At 33.4% G+C, this 20,133-nt stretch overlaps 2 protein-coding genes across 3 annotated transcripts; both read left to right on the top strand.

Annotated features, from left to right (window-relative positions):
* Positions 1-1,543: 1,543 nt before the first annotated feature.
* LOC115453351 (proton-coupled folate transporter) lies at positions 1,544-7,119 on the top strand. The gene is made up of 7 exons (XM_030182052.2): positions 1,544-2,388; positions 2,642-2,801; positions 3,337-3,438; positions 3,982-4,119; positions 4,691-4,774; positions 6,336-6,492; positions 6,863-7,119. The coding sequence occupies exons 1-7, from the start codon at positions 1,603-1,605 to the stop codon at positions 6,936-6,938; spliced, it is 1,503 nt and encodes a 500-aa protein (XP_030037912.1). The 5' UTR covers positions 1,544-1,602; the 3' UTR covers positions 6,939-7,119.
* Positions 7,120-11,695: 4,576 nt separating this feature from the next.
* LOC115453206 (proton-coupled folate transporter-like) lies at positions 11,696-19,604 on the top strand. Of its 2 annotated transcripts, none has more exons than XM_037443446.1 (7): positions 11,696-12,599; positions 14,503-14,607; positions 15,884-15,985; positions 16,694-16,831; positions 18,728-18,811; positions 19,075-19,231; positions 19,445-19,604. In XM_037443446.1, exons 1-7 carry the CDS (start codon positions 11,825-11,827, stop codon positions 19,524-19,526), a joined length of 1,443 nt encoding a protein of 480 aa, XP_037299343.1. In that variant the 5' UTR covers positions 11,696-11,824; the 3' UTR covers positions 19,527-19,604. The 2 variants fall into 2 exon arrangements, with proteins under 2 accessions (XP_037299343.1, XP_030037744.2); XM_030181884.2 differs by having other exon boundaries at positions 11,705-12,637; positions 14,448-14,607.
* The last annotated feature ends 529 nt before the right edge of the window (positions 19,605-20,133 follow it).

The raw sequence follows: 20,133 nt of genomic DNA, 5'->3' as shown, positions 1-20,133 counted from the left end.
TTCTATATTATTATCTTTAAAAAATGATTCATTTTATTGCATTTTTATTAGTTATCGCATAAGAAATGAACGCCTTCGGTGACATAACATTTTAATTTAGATTTTATTTCATTCATCAAAGGTTACATTTTGTTTTTCATAATATTTTCCTCTTTGCCCAAGAATTATTACATGAACAAAGATTCCACTGACATATCAGGCTTTAGGAATATGAATGATTGAGAAATATATTTCCGATTTTATTTAGGAATAGTTTGTGAAGATCTTTAGATGCTTGTTAGTGCGTCATGTAAACAGCTGAACGTATAACTTAGAAGACAGAAACCGAACTTGGATGATCATATTATCTACAATTTGCCTAGGAATGGTTAGGTGATGCTTGTGTTACATCACCTCTTAGGCGCCGCGCAAACACTGTCAACTTGTGACCAGACAAAAGAAAAGTACTACTAGCGGCAACGTGTTTTGATATACAATTCTATACTTACAGTTACAATTTATTTGTGGCGATGTGACAAATAAATTGTATAGATCTGTAAATATAGAATTGTATCAGACATATTGCAATATTTTGTATTATCGTCAGTAACGATTTTACGACTTTGTTAAACAAAGCGCCTGACATTTATAGAAAATAAAAAAAATAATTGATAACTTACAACAGAAATGCTATTTCTATTATCTATTACGTATGTATTATATATATACATCTATCATAAATGTACACATAAGTTAATTGTATATTGCCACGTTTCTACCCATGTTTGTGTTTGCTTTGTTGATATACTTACCTGATTGAATAAAATAAAAAAAATACGTCGTAATCGGAATGAAATGAAATGAAACGTTTATTGGATCTGTCATTATTTAGTTTCTATCAACTCTACAACTAAATCGGAAAGCAGTTTCTACCACGAGAATAGGCAAGTAATTTTAATGTTGCTCTTTTCAAAATCAGTTAGTAAAAAGTATAAAGTAGGTACAGTGTATAATACAAAAAAAATTACATTTCGTTTTTTTTGGTTAAAAGCATTTCATTTATTTATTTACAAAACAAATCCAGTACTCATACGAGTGCACAATCCTTCCAGAAATAAATATAAATAATTATAAAAAAAAACAAATATGCTATTTATTATTAGTACTTAGGTATAGCAAGCGAAATCAGCAAACCAGTCCACTCAAGCTGCCCCCGTTCACGGATATGACACATGGCCTCTTTAACCATGTTGAAAAGAATTGACCCAATATAATATGAGTAACGAGTCTATAGTTCAAATTATTATCCGTAAGTATTGGAAATTAATCAATACATGACTACATAATAATATTATTTCATTGTTTATGAAACCTAATTTACAAGACTATAATGTTGAGTCAATCCATAGATTATTTAGTTCGTACGAAAAAAGATTACTTATCATATTCTAATATAAGTTGTTACTGAACTAATCTGAACTTTTATCTCCAGTAATCACATTTTGTTGTTATCACTACGATAAACACATATTTTATACCATGGCTCTGTAAACAGTTCACATTCAACATTTCACAATAGACAGTGAAAAAAATAATAAAAAAAAGTTGTTGACAAAATCGAAAATGGATTCTGGAGATATAAGGGAAACAGAACCCTTGAACGAAGCACGTATAGTTCAAGATAAGAAACTAACATGTTGTCAACGTTTTGGACAGTTTTTAAGCAACATAACAGTTGAACCGGTTGCTTTTCTAGCCTTGTTTTCAAATATATTGTCATCAGTCGCGACACAGACGCTGGGCTTAGAAAAGACTTGTCGAGTTAGTTTAGGACTAGACGACAAAATATGCGATTCTCTCAGAGCACAGAATCAATCAAACAATTTTACAGTTTACGAAAGAATGGTGCAAGAATATTATTCAAACCAGTTATTGTGGAAGAGTGCCCTACAAGCGCTTTTGCCGTTGATTATGCTCCTCTTCGTTGGTGGATGGAGCGACGCAACTGGGAAAAGGAAGTCAATCATGATGGTCGTCCTCAGCGGAGAAATAATGCAATGCCTCAGCAACATAATCAACGTTATATTTTTCTATGAGATTCCTCTTCAAGTGCTCCTCTTTTTCGACGTTTTCTTCGTTAGCATTGTGGGAGGCAGCAGTGTCATGTTCCTAGCTTTATTTAATTACATCTGCGATATCACCACGGCAGAAAACAGGACTCACCGTTTTGGTTTAGTCAATTTGTGTATATTTGCCGGCATGCCAATGGGATTAGCCTTATCTGGAATTATGTTGAAACATCTTGGATATTTTGCTATATACGGATCTTCATTGACATTGCACGCATTGAACTTTTTATACGTACTTTTAAGACTGTCTGATCAAGCCAGGAGCGAGGAACAGAAGCAAGTAAGTAAAATCTATGACTATATTTATATATCTAACTTTATACTGTGTTACCTATGATTTATAAAAAAAGATTACAATTAGTTTTTAAAACCACAATTAATCTATTTCTAACTAACGGATAAACTTTATCGAGTCCAATTTTTTTCTTTTTACAATACTTTATAAACAACTTCTTCAGATTTCGCTAAGAGAATATTCAAATCAAATTACGGAATTAAACATGATTGTTTAAATAAAAATATATTTCTTGCAGCATGACGGACGTGGGGTGTGTTACTTCTTGAAACTTTTCTTTAATCCGAGGACAATAAAGGAAACCTTTAAAGTTCTGTTCAAAAAGACTGAAAACAACAGAACTACTCAATTATGCGTTATTATCATCACCGTGACATTCCTGTATGGACCATTCTACGGTAATAATACTATAATTATACTTTTTTGTTCGATAGACAAAAACATATAAAAATAAATTACCATAAAAATAACTAAAGCATTACGATCATGATCCAAAATATTCACAAACAATACAACAAGAACTCGTAAGGTCGAAAATTTTTAGGTTTCTTGGACTTCGTTTATCTAATAACTACCTGAAGTCTCTATAATAGGATCACAAAATTAACCGATCATGACAGCCTAATTTATGCTATTCAAAGCACAACAACTACTTATCACACGAAACAACGAGAAATTGATTATTAAGAATGGCATTGCTTTAATTTGACTACGAAATGTTTGCGAATAATAAAAGATTTTTGTTCAGTGTGACCTCTCAACATGTGTATTTCTATGAGTACGATTTATTTGTCACGTCACGTTATAATTATTATTAATTTTTTTATTCACATTGAATATCTTTTCCTGAGTACGAATTATTGTTAATTATTAATGTCGTCAGTTGATATCATAATTATTATATTTATAATTCACATTGAATATCTTACGCAGGTGAAGCATCGATCATGTATATGTCTACCAGATATCGATTCAACTGGAATGAAGTAGATTTCAGCATATTCCAGACATACAACTTTGGCTTGAACATACTTGGTAAGTCCCACTGTTTCTCGTGGCGTTTATCATTAGGCTAAACTAAATATAAATAACTTTATTTTAGATAAATAAGAAAGAACATTTCGATTGAAGTTGAAGCGTTTGGAAGTTTTTCAAGTGTGTTTTGCCTAACTGTACAACTAATTAGGTTAACCACTGCACAAAAATATTTATTGGCAGACCGCATGTTGATATAATTATAGTATTAAACTGTAATCAACTGAAGGTCGTGGTTTTGGGAGTGTCCAAAAGTGGCTAAGCCTAGGGATAGTAATTATCGCGGTACGATAAAATAGACATGATAGTCACAGAAAAAAATTCTGCCTACTATTTCGGAGGTTTATAAAAATTTTCCTCGACTCGCTAATTAACGTTAATTTATAATATATTTTTGTAATCATTGATTATAATCTAATTCAATGCCATAATATGAAATATTAGTTAGTATGACCACCATGCTGCGAGTTCTAAAGTTACTGTTCATTCCAATCTTCCTTTGCCTCTTAATTATTTTTAAAATGTCTTTTAAATATTTTTCAGGTACAATAATCTCTATACTGTTGTTCAGCAAATACCTAAAATGGCACGACTCCGTCCTGGGTATCATTTCGTCAATCAGCAAGATAGGCTCTTCCTTCGTGTACTGTTTTGCGGCGACCGCGGCTATTTTCTATATAGGTAAGCAGCATATTTATTTAGATCTTCGCTTTCCCTAAGGTTCATATTTATTTTATACTAGCTTTTGCCTACAGCTCCGCCCGCGTGAAAAAATATTTTGGGTCAAATATAAAAAGCCTTCATATGGGAGTAATGTAGCGTCCTATTATTACAAAACATAGTAGCTGCTGAGATTTACGCGTTCAAACAAACAATCAAACTCTTCGGCATTATAAGTTTATTGGTATATATATAGAATGTATTAATCAACGTATATAATAAGATTCTGATTTCTTTTCGCTTTTATTAGTAACTACATAGGTGTTGCTTGCGGCCTCGCCCGTGTGAAAAATCTTTCCCGTTACAAAAGGCCCTAAAACCCTATACGAACCCAACGCCGTCTATTTGAAGTTATAAGTAGCAAAGGATTATGTTTATATTTTTTCATAAAACGATTTTAAAATTAGATTGGCCTTCCTGGGTTCCGTTACCTTAAAGCAAAGTCCGTCGCAGTATTATAATAAATCAATAATATTGTAATTATATACCTAACTAATGGGTTTATTAATTTCTTATTGTCAATGTGTTCCAGGGCCTGTTGTCGACTTACTCAATGGTACATCAATATTAGCTATAAAGTCGCTGTACTCAAAGCTATTGGACCCGAATGAAATAGGTAAGTAAGTAATCATAGTTTGTTTTGTTTATTTATACAGAGTAACGATGTTTGCTTATATCAAAGTAAAATGTATGCTCAGGTTAACTAAAAAGAGCATATGAATGATTAACTGAACCAAATATATCCAAACGATAAAACATCAAAATGAATTTTTAATAAATTATTATAATTTATTCTCTTCGTGTGTAGATAAAGAAATTGGTATTTTATATTTAAATGGCAGCCTTTATAGCACATCATAGATACTATACTACTTAGTACTCAGTAGGTAGACTAGTGGGTAGCATCATTGAAGTCAAATGAAACCAATGTCTAAAGTCGTCATACAGAAGGAAATTTTGGTGGTCCGCTTTTTTATAAGGCCCACTGCACCTGATGGTAAGTAGAGTGCGATTCAATAGAATATCGACTGATAGAGATGTTTACCACTCGGCAGTCGGCACAATTATGCCAGCCAGTTAGAACCGTATATAAACTCGGTGATCCCGGAACGCGACACACCTACGTGGGCCCTTATGGCAGGTTGCAACACCTTGTGTACGGTATCGCTATCCAGGCGGATATAAAATATATCCCACCACCAGCGATATTTACACCTGCTGATATTTCAGGAAAGGAATGGGTAATGGAACATGATTTATAATTACTCAGGTATTGCTCGCTGGTTCACTCGCGTGAGATGCCTTTCCCGCTACAAAAGTCTCTTAAATACTGAAGCGTATTCACAGCGTCATATAACGCCAAATCCATCTCTTTAAAAAATAAAATTATAAAATCCATTATTTCCTATGGGAGCAAATCATCGGAATAAAAGAATGTGTTAATTCAGGACATGGTCTACTTGCTCGCCAAATTTCATCTGCGTTTCTGCGTTTACTTCTAACAAACATGCAAACATTTTTACATACTTATAATTTTTTTATAGTAGTAATATTGTTTTGACGAACTAACTAGATTATAATTAATTATATACGTGTAGATGTTAGGACTAAGATCTAGTTATACAAACATTCAAATATTTTCTCAAAATTTTGCATTTATAATATTAGTTAGATAAGATACGAAGTAAGATAGTTTCGCTTACGAAGGTTACGTTACTAGTTACTTCGCGCAATTTTTCTACAATATTTTATAGATGCTTCTGGCCCAATCGGGATGCGTTATAGAGTCCCGCACTTCATCACTGAAATTTCTCACACGCTACCACTTACAAGATCTTGTCCGAATTTTTCCTGAATTCTTAATTTTCTCACCGAGTTCTTGAGTTCCCTCGCAAATTATATAAAAGTAGTTTTGGATGTGGCAATGAAAATCACACACTAAAAATATTAAATGCATTACCCAGTTTTTAGAACACAACGTACTTTGTTCAACACAATGCAACAATCAATGATTCCCAAAAGCAATAACCACAACATATATTTTCAATTCTGCTAATATTTTAGCGTCCAATTTAGTTTTCGTGTTCAAATTACTTTTAATTTACCCTGGAAACTAAAAGAAGAACGGAAAACATTTTTGCAAAAGACCGTTGATGCATTTATATTTTTCTTTCCAGGCAAGATGACGTCACTTATCGGCATGATTGAAAACATGACTCCATTAGTGTATGTGCCGATGTACACTCAGTTGTATACTGCGACCATGGACACCCTGCCAGGCGCTGTATATCTCTTGGGCGCCATGATGGCAGTGGTAGCCCTGTTTTCTTTCCTGTAAGTTCAGTAATTTCATCATAAGAAGCGATACTATCAAATATGTTTAATGAATAGTTAACATAACTTGTTCTTTGTCACTTTAAGTTGAGTCCGAAGAAAGTGTTGAAAATTAAATATCCTACAAATAAAATTTATTTGTAAAATTTAAAAGACAACAGTAGCGAAGGGTCCATATAATCTGGTTCCTGCCGGCTTCCATTTATGTCGAATCTAATTATCATTAGAGCGATTTGGAGACCGCATTTATGTATATTACTATTTTATTACCTACATATATATATGTAGTGTGGGGTTCCCTTTCACCACTGAAAGACAATACTTTAAAAATTAATACCAAGTAAAATCTCAATAAAACTATGTTTTTCAGGTGGCTCCTGTGGGTGCATTTGAAAGAACAAAAGCAGCTGAGAAACGAGAAAGCAAATGGAATGCCGATGACGTAGTACTTAAACTACGCCACTATCAGTATTATATTGAAGGTTCCTTTATACATATATTTATTTATTTATTAAACTTATAATAAGTTAATAAGACTATATAGATTTAATAAAAGGTGCAAATAGGTTATAAGTTAAAAAGTTTATACATGAAAATATTAGAAAATATATTTTTTGTAAAATACGCCTTCATGATTTTAATTAGTAAAAGCGTTTCCTACGCTGTTTAAGTACCTAATCCGCCTGGCTACGGATAGTTTAGTTTTGGGACAGTACAATTTATATTATTACGATGTGTGTTAAAAAAATAGATGTTTATATAAACGTATATATACTACGAAGCGGTGATAGCCTAGTTGGGTGTGGAACGGAACGAAGGACACCTACTTCTCTTTTCTAAAATCATGTGTGTATTCTTTGTGAAGTATCGCTTACTTTAACAGTGAAGGAAAACATATTGTGGAAACCTATATACCTAAGAAGTTCTTTGTACGAATTTTGTTGGAGTGTGAAGTCTACCAAATCGCACTAGGCTAGCGTGGTTGACTAATGCTTAATCCTTCTCAGTAGTAGAGGAGGCCCGTGCCCAGCAGTGAGACAATATATAAAACAGGGCTGATATTATTATGATATTATTAAACATGATTTAATACGTTCATTTGTCCGCCACATTATGAAATGATTTTTTTTCTACATGGCTATGTTAATGCATTCGTTACATGATACATCTGTGTCCATACCATCACGGTTACACAGATAGTATACGTGTTATAGTATTTGACAGATTATAACTAATGAACCCTATTATTTTTTAAAATTTTCAAACTATAGTTATAAATTGCACAACCATTTTCTTTCCTGGTTCCACCAAATATCCATTGTATACCCACTCTAAGCCTTCAAATCTGAGGAAAATTCACCCATAAAACATAATATTATCTAAATAAAACAAGCTATTTATAGTCAGAGCAAACACGTGCCAGTACAAAGAACTTAATCGACATCGCAATGTATTACAATAAATGGCGTAATTGGTACTTGAACAATACTGTTATATAAAACCGACGCATGAATGAAATTTATACTAGATTCGATGACTTATAGTGCGCTGGTTTCGCCTCTGCCTACCCCTACAGGAATAAAGGGCGTAGTGTGCATGTCAATGACTTATTGAAGAAAATAAAAGACCATATTGAAAAGCGCTTTTACAATAATCGACCATTGCTGCATTAAAATCAATATTATTGTTAGAGCCTGTTTCACAGATCTCAAGTGAATTTTATTTGACGGTTATTATATGAAACAAATTATTAATACTTATTTTGATTACCATATCTTTGGGAGCATTGATTAGTGACATTTGTATTTGGTCATACATTTACGTAAGATTGATTCAAAAGCGGTGAAACAGGGTCTAAATATTCCCAACCATTTTGATGTCATGATTTAATTTTAGAACAAAAATGTATTGCGAAATATTTTTTTATCAGACTAGGTACTTTAGAGATACTCATAAAAACAAAAGTTACATTTATCGATATGACAACTTAATTATTGCAATAGACAATGAAAATTATTGCACAATTCACTCACTGTCTGTGATATTTTTAACCGCGTTCCAAAAACGAACGACATTTCAATTCGTGCTTTTGTATTTTTTTTTACCTATATAGACATGCACTTAGTGCTTATTGTGCTTACCATCGTTAACTATACAGGTAATCTATCTATCTATATATAGAAAAATGAATCCCTATTTCCCGTGGTCACGCCATCACGCGTGAACGGCTGGACCGATTTCACTATTTATTTTTTGTTGTGTTTTTATTGTCAGGAGAAGGTTCTTATGAAAGAAAAAATTCAAAAAATTGCGCGGAACATTAGAAAATTTAAGAAAACTTAACGAAAATATTAATTTTATATAACTGTCAATTGTTTGAAATAACTGTCAGCGATTGACAGAATGCGCGCTGCAAATTCATGTTTAAGACGGGACAACGTCTGTCGGGTCAGCTAGTCTTTAAATAAATAAATAAATTGAAAGCAAGTTTATCAAATACTCGCACGTTGCAAATATCCTTAATCCTTACATGTACTTACAAAGTACGAAAGAGTTTTGAAGATCTCTACAATTTGACTAACGAGTGAAACACCTGACGGCATGTCTTTTTGTTTATAACTACGTTTAGACACTTTACTCCAGACTGCACGATAAACACATAGACAGTACGATAAGTTTACCACTCGAAATATATCATTAAGATTATCAAGGCCTTTGGAATATTGTTTATATATTTGTATATTGGTAGAGCTGTGATTGATGTCTTATGAATGGAGCACAATAAAAAAATGTAAATATATCATAAACTTAATTTAAAAATCTATTTCAATTTGATAAATTCTTACTTAATTATAACTTCTCTTAAAAATCATTATAATATTAATGTCGTAAACACGGATTAAATGAAAGAAAGCCCGAAATAAAACCAATGCTTAATTATATTAATTATAAAGATTTCGTACTAGATTTATTTGTATGATGTTCCCGTAAATTCACACTTTCACGAGAACTTCAGTGTGGAAACTGGTTGCAAGTCGTTAGCTCATTAACATGTCTACCGATGAGTGGCAGGAAATACTAACATCTGAACGAAAATGTAACATTTTAAATAAGCCTTATTCATGACTTGATAATTGTAAATATTTATTGTAAATAACAAAAGTATTGTAAATACTTTCTAAGACAAAAGTCTGTTGTGGTCGTAACAAAAGGCACCTTACATAAATTTATTCCTTAAGCAGTTCAGATAGAGTATTACAAACGCTGTATATTGGAACTAGACTGATCCCATGGAAATCTATCATATTTCCGGATATATTCAAGTATATTTAAATGTGTCTTTATTTTTTATTTATTGTACACCAAAAATACCGTACTTAAGATTAAAAACAATAAAGTCCTTAATTATTAAAATAAATAAATATTTGAAATTAAGTTTTAAGGTATTAATTAGATGGGAGCTTTAATTAATTTGCACATCACCATAAATTGGTATTTCTTTATAATATAGTTGGTAAACAAGCATACGGTTGACCTGATGGTAAGTGTTCACCGTCGCCCTGGAACATCTGCAATGAATGAATCCCTTCTAGTCGAATTCCAGCTACGGTGGCCAATATCAACGGAGCCCCCCCGAGGCAATTCTTGTGCGCTTGGTCTCCACACCAAATGCACGCCCATGCATGGGGGCACATTTGCCGCGACCCTAGGCGCACAGCTCGTGCGTATGCCTCATGGTTGCCAAATTCACATTGAGGTCTGTCTAAGGGTTCGTGAACATTTCCCTTCCCTTCCTTCCAACCATCCTAGTAACTCCTCTTCCTTCCCCTTCTCGTCCTTCCCTCTATCCCCTCCCTTCTTCCTCCCGGGCCCTAAGACCATCTAGCTGGAGGCCACCGAGCCTCCAGTGATAGTGGTAGGGCCCACCAACTCATCATGGGGCTGCCGTGGTTGCTAAGCCGGGGGATCGCTTGTACACCGTTAGCAGGGTACCCCCGGTGATAACCACGGCAGTTCCCCAAAAAAAAAAAAAAAATATCAACGGAGATCAACCAGGTACGCAGAAAATATTATAGTGCACATGTATGTACGCAATACACAGGTGCACTCTCTAATCCTTCACTCTCATAGTCCGGTGAGACGGTAATCCGACATGATTGGAGAGAGATCAGGCGCAGGACTAACGGCTTTACGTGCTTTCCGAGACGGGGGTATCACACCGCCAACTTCCTGACTCCGGACTGCGACTAAGTAATTTTAGGATAGATAAACTCAGTCACATTTTCTTTTGGCCTGGCCCGGGATTCAAAACCAGGACCTCAGCGCGGTAGTCGTACTATTACCGCGTACGCATTACAACTACGCCACTGAGGCAGTCACTTCTGCAATACCAGGGGTAGAAAGATGCTATATGTTATATCGACATTAGTACTTCACTACTAACACTATCAGTTTGTATACTGATCATAACGCCCTATGATAAGGAAAAATTACGTGTCGCAGTTACTTTACAACCACAAACCCGTATAATTATCTCCATAGAAGCTATTTTAATGTTTATTCTTCCTGTTATTTATCTCTATATTAGCGTAGCGTGACAAATAGCAGATAAAATAAACCGTACGTTACAACGTTTAGGTACGTTTAGGAAGACGTAAACACATAAGCGTTCAATAGAAAAAATAAATCCTGATACTTGTAAAAGTAATTGGATGTTTAAGTCACCTACTACAAATTCCATCTCCTAGATTATGCTGTATATTTATAAGTAGAACCAAAAACTTCATCATGAATGTTCTATATTATTCCTTTATAATAATCTATATTATTCCTTTATAAGCGTTTTATCAAATCAAATACTTAATGAACCGTATTTTGGTTATATAATCGGTCTTACAGTTTGAGCAAATAATTATAATTTTTCTTTGTCCATATGTGCGATCATTGATGTCTTAAAATAATTCACATTTTATTATGACAAGTTTTCAGTGATTGTATTGTTGTATTACTACAAAATTACTTGCCTAAAAAAACATTAAATGTTGTAAAAATGAGAGAGACGAACATAATCGACAGCCGTGATATAGATCTTTATCAGCAACAACTGTAACATGACAAATATTGAAATGAATTACGAGTTATATACTATAAGTATCAAACAAATAGTTGAAATATAAATATACTCAACTAAGATAAAATAATTGTTTGACGACATCGTTATTACACCAACTGCTTACACTTTAGAAACACTGCATCGATATGTAAGGAGGTGCCGCAAATAGTGGACCTGAATAAAAATATCAAAATTTTTAATATTAAAAAAGAAAAAAACATGGACCACGAAAACAAAGAAGTAAACGATGAAAACGCTCCTCTCAAACCAAAACCAGAAGCAACAAATGAAAAAACTCAGCTTGAACCAAAGAAACTTACAATCAGAGAAAGACTTAAACTGATCAAAGAAAATACGACGGTGGAACCAATCATGGCATGCTATATAATGCCAAGTGTGCTTGCATCGCTAGCTATACAAAATTTGAACTTGGAAAAAGCGTGTCGAGTGAACCTCAATTATACAGACGAAATATGCACAGCCCTCAACCTAAGACAAGTAGAAAATTACACAGAATATGAAGAAAACGTGCAAACACTCACAGCGACTATACAAGTTTGGAAAAACATCATTCAAACAGCAATCCCGTTATTTCTTATACTTTTCGTAGGAGCGTGGAGTGACAAAACTGGTAGGCGGAAAGCATGCATCCTTATGCCCATTGTTGGAGAACTTATGTCATGCATAGGATTTATAATAAACACCTACTTCTTCTACGAGCTACCTGTCGAAGTTACAGCGTTAACTGAATCGATATTTCCAGCTATAACTGGCGGGTGGTTCACGAATTTCATCGGAGTATTTAGTTACATAGGTGATATAACGACTACAGAAAACAGGACGTACAGAGTGGGTTTAGTAAATATGTTTATGTCCCTCGGCTATCCAATTGGCAGCGCCCTGAGTGGCATTCTGTTGAACTTGATTGGATATTACGGAGTATTCACAATATCGTCTTTGCTGTATATGTTTAGTTTAATATATGGTTACTACTTTTTGGACGATCCGAAACCAAAGAAGCCGACGAAAGCTGTAAGTAACTTTAAATTAAATTGTAATTCATGCTACATATACAAAGATATTATAATTCACAGGTAATTGTTAACATTTTTATCAGTCAATCTGGGCAAATAACTCCGTTTACGGCCTATCCAAAACCAAAAAGATATTCCTGCTTACAAAAACATGTATTAGTACAATGTTTTATGTTATACCTAAAATCTATGTCCTTAAATAGTGCGCAGTTCCTTAAAACCTAGATGCATAAATATTATATTTTTGGATAGAAGCTTTGTCACTTCGTCGTTTTACTATTGTTATATTACTTAACGTTAGCTTTGAAAATCATTTAACATTATAACACTCTAGACCTAAGTGGGACACCCGGTCTTAAGTTATCATATTCCGCAAGTCTGAAATTATTTCATACCTTTTTTTCAATTCATATACACCTTTATTTTATTTTCAGCTTAATAGAGATAGTAGTGAATATTTGTAAACATTATTATTGTTTATATTTATTCGATACAAAAAATTCTCTCATATATATCAAATACCCTTTGCCTGCGAGTCCGCCCGCGTGTAAAAGTTTTTGGTGATAAATATTTCCCATTATTGAAAAATAAATCTAATTCGGTTTACTAGTTCCTGATATTAGCACGTTCAAATAGACAAACTCTTTAGCTATATTAGTATAAAAAATCATACTCGTGTTAAAATGTACAATGTAATAAAACATAGGCAAATATTGAACACTGATCTGCCGCAAAAACAGTTCTAGAAGTCTCTAATTCAAAAACAAAGACTAAAGCAGTAGACTCTATTATCATTACAAATACTTATAAGGCATTTAAAGATTATGCAGAAGGCTTTGAATACACAAAGATACGAGTTCAGCGCTAGCAAGAGATTCATAGCAAATAAAACTTAAGTTAACAAAGTGAGTATTTAAAGCGGAGCCTTGTGATGTAATGCAAGTTGTGACTAGTAAGAAAGTTGTCTCTATCTTAATCTATTGGGCAGGGTGGTAAATAAAGTGGGAGGACCTGTTTTGATTCTTATGTGGACAAACACAAAAAAAAACTTAACTAAAACTCCAAAATTAGCATCAGATAGACCTCCAAGCATAGCAGTTACTAATATCCGTATTATGAACTCTATAATAAATTGGGCAGAACTAAAGAAATATCGAGCATAGTTTTACGAATACGAAAACAAAATAACGTTTTCGCTTATTTCTAAGCCAGGCTTTTGAATTATTCGCTTTATCAGTCGAAGTATAATAATTACAGGCTGAATGTCTTACTGCAATAAATAGTTAATACGAACGTGGCGTTTATATAGTTTGAAACTTTCCATTCAATAATAATGAACTGATAAAACTAGCGCTAACTCAGGTTTGCAAATAACTTGTGGAAATTTCCAATGGCTCTAACCTTATGAATTTTCTTGTAGTAAAATGTTTGCAAACGTCTAAACTTATTTATAGCAATGTTTAAGTACACTACAATAGGATTTACAGCTTTAATGATATGGAAGGCGTTACAACGTTATATTTTACTTCAAAACAATTTGATAAAAATTTTAAACAAAATTTTTGCGCAATTTTCACGATTTTGTAAAATACAACAAAACGGCTCAATTTAATTCCTTTATATACATCGCATTTAAAAATTATATATAACCTACGGATTTATCTTGCGTAAATCTGCAGCTTAAACCATCAAAATAACATTGAAATTCGCTTTCATTCTATTCGATTTCTATTGTAATAAACATTAAATTATGAATTATCGAAATTTGTATACTTACCACTTTATTATTGTTTAATATTTTGATGCAGAAAAAGCGGGGATGTTGTATTGGTTTCTTGATGGAGTTCTTCGACGTGGCGTTGGTTTTGGAGACATTTAAAGTGGCATTCAGGAAAGGACCTGGCAACAGACGTCTACGAGTAGGGCTGCTGCTCATTGTAGTTTGTGTTGTTTTCGGACCCCAGAATGGTAAGGTTTATTTTTATATATTCGTCAAAAGAACAAAGAGTCTTGCGTGCGCATACGCATTTTAAAAATTTTACGATACGATAGCACATCCATTAACTCCAATAAAAAAATATAAGAAAATTCTGGTTTATATGCTAATTAATTTATAAGTCTGAGTTTACTTGTAAGCACCTTTATATTTTTATATTGCATCTATATATTTAGTAGAAAAGGGCAAAACTAAATATTACAAATAAGGTTTCATACAACGATAGTGATAAATGAAAAGTATGTTTTCGTTGCATCAATACAGCATATTATATTTTACTAATTTCATTCGTAAAAACATATTTTTCTTTTCTGATTCTGGTTTTATGAATACTTACACTTCTTTACTTATCAATTTACCAAATACTTTATTAGGAAGCACATAAACTATTATGTTTTTATCGATTTGTAAATTGAACTGAACTTTAATGTTATATTCAAAGTCACCCTCCACGATTTAAAGCTTGTTTCAAATAACAGCGTTATCAAAGCCCTATACTAGAGCAATAAAAGAGAAATAATCCAGCCATAATATCCAGTTCAGACGATATTCATACCAGCCCAACTTGACTTGAATGTTATTTATCGAATTGTTTATAATTAAGAGACATTAATTTAGAGTATTTGCCGTTAGTGCAATTTTATTAAAAGAGATAAAGTTGTTTATTTGGCATTGTACGTTTATGTGATAATAGTAATATTGTTAAATTTTGTTGTAATTTTACTGCTAGAATTTTATTATAATAAAGTTAGTCCATAACATCCTAAAATTCCGCGGTGGCCATCTTCGGCGCATTAGGAACGGCTGTGGGCTTCCTCCGACGGAAGTGTCTAAGTTGTCACCTATGAGGGTGCGGGGCGAGGAGGGCAGAAGCCCCGCGCTACCTAAAGATAGTTTCATCATTTTATATGTTAGCTAACAAAATACTTTATATGCATAATTTATAATCGGTTAAAAATGTTTAAGTTTTAAGTAAAAACTTGTTCCACCTACTCGTATGTCGACAAAGTGACCAATGTATTCCCATTTACCACAGACGTGTCTGCACCCACGAAGTCATTTATATTATAATACCATGTACACGAGAATAACATTAAACAAAGAATACCTTTTTTTAAACAAAACTTTTTAAATTAGTCAATAACGCTAAATGTAATAGAAATAAGTCAAAAGTAATTTAACTGTTTTTTAAATTGTATTTAATCGGTCCTGAATGAGATATTTTAATACATTTTATATATTTTTCAGGTGAATTCACTATATTGTATTTGTTTACGAGATACAGATTTAATTGGGATGAAGTGCAGTACAGTATGTGGTCGACGTACTGTATTGTCACTAACCTCATGGGTAAGTTATAAACTATACTTAATATTATAGAGCTGAAAAGTTTGTTTGAACGCGCTAATCTCAACAACTACGAAGCTACATTACTCCGTGCATTAGACCACTTTTTATCCCGAACAAATATTTATACCGGAAAAAAATATCATGCCGCCGAACCCCCGGAATAAAGCTAGTTTTCCTATATCTAAAATAAAAGGCTGCTTCATACTAAAATATATCATATGGGGTCAATTTACTAACTTTGCTGTGGCACCGCTTTAATGCCGAAAAATACTGATGGAAAGTTAATTATTGTTAAGTGTTAACTTCTTTTGTACCATGAACATTATTTTAGATATCAATATTTGCTGACGCCTTATCCATGATGCCTTTCTACAATCGTTAACGTAAATAGAAAACCAAAAATAAATTTATAACATTAACGTTATCTATATGAATGACATACACTAGCAATAGACTTATCGTTAGGATATGTAATTCCCATAAATAAAATTAGCGATAACGATTGTAGAATCTTGTCTACGGCTCTTGTATATTCGAACACTATCAAATGAGAATAATTAAAAACCTCCACAATACCACGCCATGCTACTACTATACTATGCTACTGCATAGTCTGTGTATCGAAAAGTAATATTGTTGATTAAAGAATCAACAATATTACCTTCTCAATAAATAACCCCAATACTAAATCAATCAATTATCCCACAGGCACATACTTCTCAATAACCTTGTTCAGCAACTACCTGAAGCTGGACGACACTATCCTGGGCATTATATCGAATACTAGTAAAATAGTATCCGCTTTCGCGTACGCATTCGCACGGAACAACTTCGAGATTTATATGGGTAGGTTAACCATGATTCAGAGTGCTTTGTTGTTCGTTCGGTGTGGCAAGGAGCGTTGGTTTACGTGGACAATGTGATTCACTGCCGAAAATAAGGTGGGAAATAAAGTTTTCGTCTTAACTGAAAACGTATTGATTTGTTTGTTTTCTGGCTTTGTTCTTATCCAAGTCATAAATGGGATGTAGCGGTTTTAAAGTCATAAAATTTTGTATATTTTTGCTTTTTTGATAAGTAAAAAAAAACGACTATAAACAATTAATCCAATGGTTAATAATCGAATTCTGAGTATTAAAAAATACCGTTATCGATTATACGTTTCCATTTTATTCCGCTGTTACTCTATACCTGGCAACACTAGACGCCGTCCGTGATTTGTTTTGTAGCTTTAGTGCATTTAGCGATCTGTCTTTTCCTGTTCGTGAATTACGTCGAACGCAAACCACCGCTTTTTGTCCACCGTATATTTTCATAAACTAACGGTTGACTTTCTAACAATCCACGCTGTTTGATGTCCACGCTACTTATTCTCTTGTTTCCTTTAGCCGCCATTGTTGGAGCCACAGTGACACCTTACGTCATGTCTTTAATTTAAATGAAGCGAAACATAGTTTTTTTACTCATAATCTACGCAGAAATTATATATTTATTATATTACACAAATTACCTCAATTATATAGTGAACATAAAAATTAATTAATTACATATTATCTTAGTCGTATCAAATAATGATCATTGGTGTTAACATTAAGTTAGGCACAAAATCAAAGAATTAAATCAAATTAAAATTTACAGAAAGTACCAGAATAAATTTATATCAATACTTAAAATGTTTTGAGCAAGCCAACAGAACGTGCTGTAACTTGAGCGGATTCATTAAACGCACGGCCGAATGTTCCCATATAACTCCAAAACTCAAAACGTTACTCTTGTTTCGGAGTTTCTGGCGGGATTTCATTGTTTACGAGCATTGCTGGGCACGGCTTAGCCTTTAATCTCTGGTATTTACATATTAACTTTGAATATTGGGAATTTCATCGCTTCCTTAGTTTTGTCGAAGCGCAGGTCTGCATTACGGAAGCTTTGAATACGGTTTCCAGCCAACACTATAGTTGATTTTCAATATGTATTTCATGAGATTGGAATCCCCCTGTAGCCGTAAACGTAAAAAAGCGGCCAGTACTAAAAAATAAGTCAAATTATTAACGTTACACATACTCAGTCTTACTTATAAACTTGTTTTAGCGTTAAGAGATGTTTAAGAATTGCTTAAGCTGTCAAAAACATCACCGGTTTAAACCTTATTAAGAGGCAAGATGGCGGGTATTGACTTACAGCTGATCGAATAAATTTATGTTTTAACTAAGCATAGCATTGCGTTTTTTTTATAAGTAAGACTGATTGTCTACATTTGGTCGACTCGTCGCACTAGAAAGTACTATGACACTATGAAGGAACCACTGAAAGGTTTTTAAAATTGTCATCGAACGCTTAACATACCCTCGCACATAATTCCTGGCATTTTCCAAACACAGCAGAAAGCCTCCTAAACCGACTAAACTAACACGGATAAAAGTATTATTCGTGTTCGATTCGATAATCTCCGTGAATGCATCGCAACGATAACACACCACAGAACATTGTACGATTATTGATACAACACGAAATTTGCTTTTTGGTCGGCAAAGAATAAGCTTGGTGTATTGTTTTTCTAGAAATATTTTTTATAGGCAATAGCTACGGTGGAGGTAAATTTGTCAATGTCATAACTAGACTCATCAAAGGAAATATGTTTGTTCCTGAATAATGGCTTTGCTGATATGTATTGCATAGTCATTAAGGTTGCTAAATCAACAAATCATACTAAATAAACTGAATTCAATATTTTATCGATTACAGCTCCGTTGCTTGAGATTCTAAACGGCACCTCCTTTATCGCCATGCGGTCTATAGCTACGAAGTTGGTCAGCGGTGAAGAGTTTGGTAAGTTTAATGTCTCTTTTACTTTCCTACATTATAGTTACTTATATATAACCTGGACACGTAGAAAAGACTTAAAATGCATCTCTCATTTTAAAGTTCACTTAAATGTCTAACATTAACTATATTATGATATTTCACAGTTGTTTTGCTACATAAAATGACTTTAGTAAGAACTTTTTCTCCTCATCACTCTGATTAATTTTAGAACGAAATATACAGACAGCTTGCTTCGGCAAAGGTTCATTCAAATCTTGTTGTTCCAGGTAAAGTGAACTCGTTGTTCGGACTTGCAGAAGCAACAATGCCTCTAGTCTACGGACCTCTGTATTCTAGAGTGTACATATCAACCATGAACGTACTGCCCGGCGCTGTGTTCCTTCTGGGTGCAGTACTTACGTTGCCGTCAATTTTTATATTTGGGTTAGTACGTTTAATCGCAACTTAAAAAATGATGGTATAATTTCACTTGTCTCTGTTAAAAGAATTAAGGTCTTCTTAAGTCTCATTTTAAGATTCTCCTCTAACAAGTTTTAATATCGTTTTTTGTAAAAAAAATATCGTATATACCAAAAATAAATTCATAATAAAATTTCTTAATCCTTATAAACTCACAATTCAATATTTTATTTACAGGTGGCTGTACTTCGAACATAAAAAAGACATCGTCAGGGACGAAGCGGCGAAATCAAAAGACACAGAAAAACAAACGCCATAGTATAATAAAATGCAAATATGTTTTATAGTTACTAATTAAGTATAAATAAACGTTGCATTGATAATGGAAAATACGTATTATGAACTGTTTGTAATTCTAGACATAACAAAAAGATATACAATTGCAACTCATGACGCGGAAGTCTTCTAATATTACGTAATCAAATCAGCCTTCAATTTAAACATCCATTCAACGGGTATTCAAGGTAAATTAATATCGCACAGCCCTTCTGTCTGATTCCCCATTATACCTAATCATATCTCATAAAAGCCAGGTATAATAAATTATCCTAATAATTTTCCGAAAGCCAGACTAAATGCTAAAATCATTTCGTAAACCAAACTGATCTCAATCCTTCAGTGAACTTTCAAATCGTCTACAAACAATAATCAATCAAAGCATCGTTTTGATATAGACAGCTCAAGCGTTCGTGTCTGAGCACTAACGATCGTAAATCAAATTACCTACAGGCGGCTATAAAGAGGGATTTCGTAAGGTCCTGCGGGATTGACATGGCAACGGTGCTCAATGTTAAGGACGAGTAGGGAATATTCAATAAATAATTTCCAGTGACTTTCATAGAGGCAAATTCGTTTTCGAAGTAACG

The sequence above is a fragment of the Manduca sexta genome, chromosome 26 (assembly GCF_014839805.1).
Source record: "Manduca sexta isolate Smith_Timp_Sample1 chromosome 26, JHU_Msex_v1.0, whole genome shotgun sequence".
NCBI classification, from domain to species: domain Eukaryota; kingdom Metazoa; phylum Arthropoda; class Insecta; order Lepidoptera; family Sphingidae; genus Manduca; species Manduca sexta.
Note: the sequence above shows the minus strand (reverse complement) of the source record. Positions and strands in the feature narration are given on the sequence as shown.

Coding starts and splice junctions, on each gene's coding strand:
- LOC115453351 (XM_030182052.2), top strand. CDS start 1,603: ATGGATTCTGGAGATATAAGGGAAACAGAACCCTTGAACGAAGCACGT. Junction 2,389..2,641: donor GGAGCGAGGAACAGAAGCAA/GTAAGTAAAATC, acceptor TATTTCTTGCAG/CATGACGGACGTGGGGTGTG. Junction 6,493..6,862: donor GTAGCCCTGTTTTCTTTCCT/GTAAGTTCAGTA, acceptor TATGTTTTTCAG/GTGGCTCCTGTGGGTGCATT.
- LOC115453206 (XM_030181884.2), top strand. CDS start 11,825: ATGGACCACGAAAACAAAGAAGTAAACGATGAAAACGCTCCTCTCAAA. Junction 12,638..14,447: donor CAAAGAAGCCGACGAAAGCT/GTAAGTAACTTT, acceptor ATTTTGATGCAG/AAAAAGCGGGGATGTTGTAT. Junction 14,608..15,883: donor TGTTTTCGGACCCCAGAATG/GTAAGGTTTATT, acceptor TATATTTTTCAG/GTGAATTCACTATATTGTAT.